The sequence below is a fragment of the Salvelinus namaycush genome, chromosome 13, assembly GCF_016432855.1.
Source record: "Salvelinus namaycush isolate Seneca chromosome 13, SaNama_1.0, whole genome shotgun sequence".
Lineage (NCBI taxonomy): Eukaryota > Metazoa > Chordata > Actinopteri > Salmoniformes > Salmonidae > Salvelinus > Salvelinus namaycush.
In genome coordinates, this window is record NC_052319.1 from 16,629,965 (window position 1) to 16,638,012 (window position 8,048).

The following is an 8,048-nucleotide window of genomic DNA, read 5'->3' on the forward strand; positions in this document are numbered from 1 at the left end:
TTCCTCTGTAAATATCCTTCCTCCCAATGAAGTTCCTATGTGAGAACTACGAGAACAATCTAGAGTGGAATTGCCCTATCTTAACTTATCAGCAGATAGGAAAAATTACTTTAAGGATATCAAAGACTGAGCCAGACATACAGTTCACGTTTAAATTGTTCATAATTTTCTACAGTGATGGTTGCAACCACTTTCATATAACAAGCTGGTATGGGATAGAAGCCACACTGTTAAACAGGCTTCACTGGAAAACCAAGTTTCAGAAAAGAGAACAGCAGGTTTTTCTGGGAGGGAGGAAGGGAGGGAGGGAGAGAGAGAGAGCGAGAGACAAAGAAAAAGAGAGAGAGAGAGAACCAGTGAAGAACAAACACCATTGTAAATTTGATCTATTTATTTCCCTTTTGTACTTGAACCATTTGCACATCGTTGCAACACTGTATATAGACATATGATATCTGAACTTTTGTGAGTGTAATGTTATTTTACTGTTTATTTCACTTTTGTTTATTATCCATTGCTTTGGCAATGTAAACATATGTTTTCCATGCCAATAAAGACCTTCTATTGAAATTGAATTGAGAGAGAGAGATGGAGAGAGAAAGAGAGAGAGGAGGGAGTTTCAAGAGTGATTTGTTAAGTTACACTGCCACCCTCTGGTCACCACCGTACTTGTAGTCTTCATTTTGAAGATGTACACAATAACCTCAATCTAATCTGAAGTAAAGCAATCCGTTTTTACACTCTGCCATAGCTAATGTGCTACAAAAATAGCACAACAACCGTAGCAGTAATGTATGTTAGTGAAGGATTGATTATAGGCAGGTAATTAAACATTTTTCGTTGCCATAAAAGAAAATGTTTGTTATTATACAGAACATTCTGGCTCCATCTCCTAGTCAGTAGGTAGACTGCAGTTTGAGATCATAAGTCCTCTATAAATCTTTCCAGATCCAGTCATATTCTTAAAAAATATGTAATAAAAAAACCAAAGGATGCAAAATTAGTGTCAAAAAAGGAGAAATGACTGATCATCTGCAGGATATGTAATGAATTTCACCTTTAACCATCTATTGGATTAATTTACATCACTGTTTCTCAGTTCCAAGAGGTTTTCCCCTGAGCTCGTATAGTCGTTGCCCTAGTTTGGATAGCCTGTCACGGTACTCAAGCCTCTGGTAGTTGATCTCTGGCACCCCTCTGAAGCCGAACAGTGCGCCCCACCAGGCAGCAGCGATCACGGCCGTGGAGTCGCTGTCCCCACCATGGAAGAAGCCATGATTGGCCAGCTCAACCCAGGAGTCACCTGCTTTCAGGAGGGCATCGTAAGCTATCATGGGAGCATCATGCCCACTGGCGCCACCCATACCATCGAAGCTCACCGTCCCATAGAAACGCTCCCTCTCCTTCACGCCGTAGGACTCTGGAAACTGAGGTTTGCTCTTTCCATCCAGAATGCCTCTCTTTTCTAAATAGGATTTCCACTGAATTCCAAAGTAGTCCCTGGAAAAATAAGTTACGTCAGAAGCAGATGAAACTTACACATCATTCTACTTTGTAAACCCAGACTTAGATGTAGTATTTAATTTGGCCTGTATTGTCGCAGCAAAATATTTCTGCAGCAACAGGATTTGATCGTTTAGTCCATGATGTTGCGTGATCGGTGATTAGGCTTTTTGCTGGTAAAATGAGGTTACATGAAAAATGGAATACTGATAATTTGACCGGGTGTTAGTGCAGTTTTGTGTGAATTTATGTAAACCCCAAGCTCATCTCCATTTCCTCCAGCGCAGGTAAATTCTCAGCAACAAAAAAATGTAGAAACTAAGATCCAATATCTGGGTTGGACAATGGTGTATTATTAACTGGAACATCAGTATGTCACATTTCTTTATAAACAACAACGTTCACTAATTAACATTGAGTTGTGACGTACAGTCAACCAAAGGAGGCTGTTGGGCAGAGAGGACTGGCTTATTGTAATGGTTGGAATGGAGTGGTATCAAACATATCAAAGACATGGAAACCATGTGTTTGACACCGTTCCAGTCCGCCCACTGTTCCACTCTGCCCACCAGCCTCCTCTGCAGCCAACCACAACAAATGCCTCACCAGTGCTCCATGTTCAGCTCCACACAATTGCCCGAATGCCTGACGTACTCCTTGGCTTTGTCCAGGACCTCCAGGAGTCTGTGTCCCCAGGCCTCCACGGGCAGGGTGCCCCTCACTGCGTAGGCCGTGAACAGGGCTGCAGCCAGGGCTCCCAAGTAACCTGTGGGGTGGTGGTGGGTCAGACGCCCACTCTCCACACTTACTGCTATCAGCAGGTGCTCCTGCTCAGGGTCGGGGAAGCGCAGGCCGATACACATGGCCCTCATGGCTGCCCCACACCCTCCGCCCCTCTTGTCAAAGGGAATCTTAATGTCCTCGTCAGTTCTCTGTCTGTGCTTTGCAACGCTGTTGATGCAGGTGAGGCCTACAGCGGAGACAGAGGGAGTATAATTATTGAATATCAACATGTGGATTTAAATGTAACTAAATGTAATCAAAAATGTAATCTTCAAAATCCCCCAAAGTTATTATTTTTGATGATAGGGCCATAATCAATAACTAGTAATGTTGCATACTCCAATAAATGTTAAAATCTCACATTTTTGGTAAAAATGGTTAGAAATTGCTGAGGTCACTTTTGAGGACATACGCTCAACTGCACAGTACAAATAAGATAAAAAACATGAAAGTATGAAATATTTATATGATGTATTTCCTATTCAACAAAACTGTATGAATAGGACTTCAAATCAAATTATAACATTACTATAAGATTTCACCTTCATTATAACTGTAAAATACATGTGGTTCAGTTGGTAGAGCATGGTGGTTGCAACGCGTGGGTTCGTTTCCCGCAGGGGACCAGTATGAAAAAATAACAAAATATGAAAATGTCTGCACTCTACTGAAAGTTGCTCTGGATAAGAGTGTCTGCTAAATGACAAAAAATGTAAATGCAAAAATATTTGTATGTTTAGTGTTAGAGAAAATGTGCAGATTTTCTAAAGGTCTCTCTTGATCAAAACATCTGCCCCCATCTGTGAATGTCTCACAGAGGTCTAGATTGGCTTCCAGAACTCGTTAGGAACGCACCTTTCATTGCATGCTAATATTGTCTGTCTATGACAAATGGAAAGAGATTTTTATTTTAGATGAATGGCTATAATTCAATCTCTGAATGTGCCACCATGATGAGACCACTCTCTCCTGCTGTGCTACGATGTAACTATCGCAGGCATGTGCTTCTCCTGTGAGGTAGGGTTCAGCTAGGAGTTGATGGACAGTCGGAAGAGCGAATTAAATGGTAGAAGGGACATCCCAGCTTAAAGTGGTTTCAGATTTCACATCATACGACAGATAGGCTCAGAAAAAATACTACTATGTACGTGGGAACCAGCGCTATTGCTCAATGCAAGCCAGATCTAAGGTGTCCACAGAACCGGTACCAGAACCACGTAGGTCCCCTATATTTACATCTAAGTTAAGTGTACCGTGTCCAAGTGTGCAGAAATATTGCCATTTGCCACTCATGTTAACACAACATGACACACCTCATAAAGGAATATAAACTGTTACATACCTGCTCCTCTTCCATCCATGTCTGTCATGCTTACAATGTACTTCTCCACCAGGGCTCGATACAGCACAGGGAGGGACGCCCCTTTCCCCTTCCCTACCTTGACCAGAGCCTCAGCTGTAGCCAGGTGCATGACGGTGTCATCACTAACAGGGAAGTCTATGGCATCCAGCTTCCCTAGACCTCCTCTCTTCTGAACTTCCTCATGTATGAACACTCCATCCTTTTCAAATTCCCAGTTACCATGGTTGTAGCCCAGGGCATCTCCTGCTCCACTCAGGACCATGCTGGCCTTGTACCTCTGTTCCAGGGGGACCGTGTCTGACATGGTGAGATCTGGTTGGTGTTCAATTACTTCTGTAAGAGATTCCATTGGCTCATTGACTAATTGTATGTGACATTGAATGTCAATTAATATAAAATACAGAAAAAAGCTGTTGAGACGAGATATGAGGCTGTCAACCATAATGAGAGTAACTGAACCATCAATGATCAAAGACAAACATCACAGAATGTAGAGATATGAATGTATTGTGTAGAATTATCGAATGTCCCCAAGTCGAGCTAGTGCAGTAAATTGATACCTTGTGCTGAGGGTTGATCGTAAAGACTTATATAGACAGAACTTGAGTGTCGGTTCCCCTCTGTCGGTTCCCTTCCTGTAATTCTGTACTTTCCCTTTTGCAGTCTCCACCCCCTCTCAGCTCCATACAAGGCAACAATGAGTTTTGAAAAACACTTCCTGGATTAGGGCCAATGGGATTGTGAATGTGACGTTGCAATTGCCCCATCTTCTGGAAGTAAATGGGAAATTCATAGTTTATTGACTATTGTACATTTTCTTCACGGTCTATTCTAAAACTTTATGCCGTATAAAACATTTATAGGTTATTGTTTATGTTAAAGTTTGACCAAGGATGGCGCCCAGTGTGTCCTCACTGTAAAAAACCAAGCTGACATCATCTCTCAGGAGTGTTGCTAAGCAGACCAAACCCAGTTGCTATCGTATTGGTGTCCATGGGAGAGCCGCCCCTTGCTTAAGCAGACTGAAACTATGACCATTTTTTTTCAATTGTTAACAACCTCAGTAAGACATCTTTATTTATCCACCATCTTTGGGTGAATTCCCCCAGACCACAGGAAAACCCCAAAATGATGTAAAATCTTGTTTCAACCAATGTCATCAACAAACAATTGTTTTGGAGCTTGTTGATAATGTTACAACATTAGTTTTAAATCTTATGGTATATATCTTGATATAAAGTGTATACCATTCATATTGTGAACGGAGTGTAAAAAACATTAAGGACACCTGCTCTTTCCGTGACATAGACTGACCAGGTGAATCCAGGTGAAAGCTATGATCCCTTATTGATGTCACCTGTTAAATTCACTTCAATCAGTTTAGATGAAGGGGGGAGACAGGTTAAATAAGGATTTTTAAGCCTTGAGTCAATTGAGAGATGGATTGTGTATGCCTGCCATTCAGAGGGTGAATGGGCAAGACAAAAGAGCAGTGTGCAACTCAATATTAGGAAGGTGTTCTTAATGTTTTGTGCACTCAGTGTATATCTACATTTTGATAATGGAAGTATACTGGTCCCTTGCAAAAACAAATCGAATCAAATCAAACTTTATTTGTCACGTGCACCGAATACGACAGGTGTAGTAGACCTTACAGTGAAATGCTTACTTACAGGCTCTAACCAATAGTGTAAAAAAGGTATTTGGTGAACAATAGATAGGTAAATAAAACAACAGTAAAAAGACAGGCTATATACAGTAGCGGGGCTATAAAAGTAGTGAGGCTACATACAGACACCGGTTAGTCAGGCTGATTGAGGTAGTATGTACATGTAGATATGGTTAAAGTGACTATGCATATAGTCATATAGCAGTAGCGCAAAAGAGGGGTTGGCAGGTGGTGGGTGGGACACAATGCAGATAGCCCGGTTAGCCAATGTGCGGGAGCACTGGTTGGTCGGCCCAATTGAGGTAGTATGTACATGAATGTATAGTTAAAGTGACTATGCATATATGATAAACAGAGAGTAGCAACAGCGTAAAAAGAGGGGTTGGGGGGGCACACAATGCAAATAGTCCGGGTAGCCATTTGATTACCTGTTCAGGAGTCTTATGGCTTGGGAGTAAAAACTTTTGAGAAGCCTTTTTATCCTAGACTTGGCACTCCGATACTGTTTGCCGTGCGGTAGGAGAGAACAGTCTATGACTGGGGTGACTGGGGTCTTTGACAATTTTTAGGGCCTTCCTCTGACACCGCCAGGTCCTGGATGGCAGGCAGCTTGGCCCCAGTGATGTACTGGGCCGTACGCACTACCCTCTGTAGTGCCTTGTGGTCAGAGGCCGAGCAATTGCCGTACCATGCAGTGATGCAACCAGTCAGGATGCTCTCAATGTTGCAGCTGTAGAACCTTTTGAGAATCTCAGGACCCATGCCAAATCTTTTTAGTTTCCTGAGGGAGAATAGGCTTTGTCGTACCTTCTTCACGACTGTCTTGGTGTGCTTGGACCATTCTAGTTTGTTGTTGATGTGGACACCAAGGAACTTGAAGCTCTCAACCTGCTCCACTACAGCCCCGTCAATGAGAATGGGGGCGTGCTCGGTCCTCCTTTTCCTGTAGTCCACAATCATCTCCTTAGTTTTGGTTACGTTGAGGGATAGGTTGTTATTCTGGCACCACCCGGCCAGGTCTCTGACCTCCTCCCTATAGGCTGTCTCGTCGTTGTCGGTGATCAGACCTACCACTGTTGTGTCATCTGCAAACTTAATGATGGTGTTGGAGTCGTGCCTGGCCATGCAGTCATGGGTGAACAGGGAGTACAGGAGGGGACTGAGCACACACCCCTGGGGAGCGCCAGTGTTGAGGATCAGCGTGGCAGATGTGTTGCTACCTACCCTCACCACCTGGGGGTGGCCCGTCAGGAAGTCCAAGATCCAGTTGCAGAGGGAGGTGTTTAGTCTCAGGATCCTTAGCTTAGTGATGAGCTTTGAGGGTGCTATGGTGTTGAACGCTGAGCTGTAGTCAATAAACAGCATTCTCACACAAGTGTTCCTTTTGTCCAAGTGGGAAAGGGCAGTGTGGAGTGCAATAGAGATTGCATCATCTGTGGATCTGTTTGGGCGGTATGCAAATTGGAGTGGGTCTAGGGTTTCTGGGATAATGGTGTTGATGTGAGCCGTTACCAACCTTTCAAAGCAATTCATGGCCACGGACGTGAGTGCTACGGGTCTGTAGACATTTAGGCAGGTTGCCTTTGTGTAATTGGGCACAAGGACTATGGTCTGCTTGAAACATGTTGGTATTACAGACTCAATCAGGGACATGTTGAAAATGTCAGTGAAAACATCTGCCAGTTGGTCAGCACATGCCCGGAGCACACGTCCTGGTAATCCGTCTGACCCCGCAGTCTTGTGTATGTTGACCGGTTTAAAGGTCTTACTCACGTCGGCTACGGAGAGCATGATCACACAGTCGTCCGGAACAGTTGATATTCTCATGCATGCCTCAGTGTTGCTTGCCTCGAAGCAAGCATAGAAGTGGTTTAGCTCGTCTGGTAGGCTCGTGTCACTGGGCAGCTCGCGGCTGTGGTTCCCTTAGTAGTCTGTAGTAGTTTGCAAGCCCTGCCACGTAAGACGAGCGTCAGAGCTGGTGTAGTATGATTCAATCTTAGCCCTGTATTGATCTTTGCCTGTTTGATGGTTCGTCGCATGGCATAGCAGGATTTCTTGTAAGCTTCCGGGTTAGAGTCCCGCACCACCTTGAAAGCGGCAGCTCTACCCTTTAGCTCAGTACGAATGTTGCCTGTAATCCATGGCTTCTGGTTGGGGTATGTACGTTCAGTCACTGTAGGGATGATGTCCTCGATGCACTTATTGATAAAGCCCGTGACTGATGTGGTGTACTCCTAAATGCCATCGGAAGAATCCCGGAACATGTTCCAGTCTGTGATAGCAAAACAGTCCTGTAGTTTAGCATCTGCTTCATCTGACCACTTGTTTATTGATGCAAACTATAAAAATCACTGTAACCAAATATAATTTAAGTTAGGATAACATTAACTGCAGTGAAACGTACCACAAGGCATGCACAACTAACTTTCAAACTACACTTTGAGCAAGGGAGATGTTTGAAACAAGCTGTTACTAAAAACAGGCCAAAAAGGAGAAGCGGAAAACCACACAAGTTGTTGTCTCGTACACCAACTCTCTGCTGCAGGAGGGTGATAATTCTGATCGACCCTGTTCTCAGATTGTGTGATGGTCAGATCTCACATCTACTGTACATGCGTTAGTAATGTGTATTCACTTTTGAAGTTAAAGCAAGTTTCAGTCAGACTATTTCTGTGCAAGTAGCACCCTTCAGGAAGTGGGGACCTGAGCCTGCGACATATAACAGATGTT

General features: G+C 43.6%; 1 protein-coding gene across 1 annotated transcript; it reads right to left on the bottom strand.

The window, feature by feature from the left end:
• Positions 1-518: 518 nt before the first annotated feature.
• Positions 519-4,304, bottom strand: LOC120058293 (protein ADP-ribosylarginine hydrolase-like). Its single transcript, XM_039006844.1, has 4 exons — positions 4,210-4,304; positions 3,629-3,982; positions 2,110-2,473; positions 519-1,500 (listed from the first exon to the last, which is right to left on the bottom strand). Exons 2-4 carry the CDS (start codon positions 3,951-3,953, stop codon positions 1,086-1,088), a joined length of 1,104 nt encoding a protein of 367 aa, XP_038862772.1. The 5' UTR covers positions 3,954-3,982; positions 4,210-4,304; the 3' UTR covers positions 519-1,085.
• Positions 4,305-8,048: the final 3,744 nt, after the last annotated feature.

What these genes read in the sequence shown, in the direction of transcription:
- LOC120058293 (XM_039006844.1), bottom strand. Translation starts at nt 3,953, where the DNA reads ATGTCAGACACGGTCCCCCTGGAACAGAGGTACAAGGCCAGCATGGTC. An exon ending in CATGGATGGAAGAGGAGCAG is followed by an intron (nt 2,474 to 3,628) that starts GTATGTAACAGT and finishes TCTCCGCTGTAG; the next exon opens with GCCTCACCTGCATCAACAGC. An exon ending in GAGCTGAACATGGAGCACTG is followed by an intron (nt 1,501 to 2,109) that starts GTGAGGCATTTG and finishes TTATTTTTCCAG; the next exon opens with GGACTACTTTGGAATTCAGT.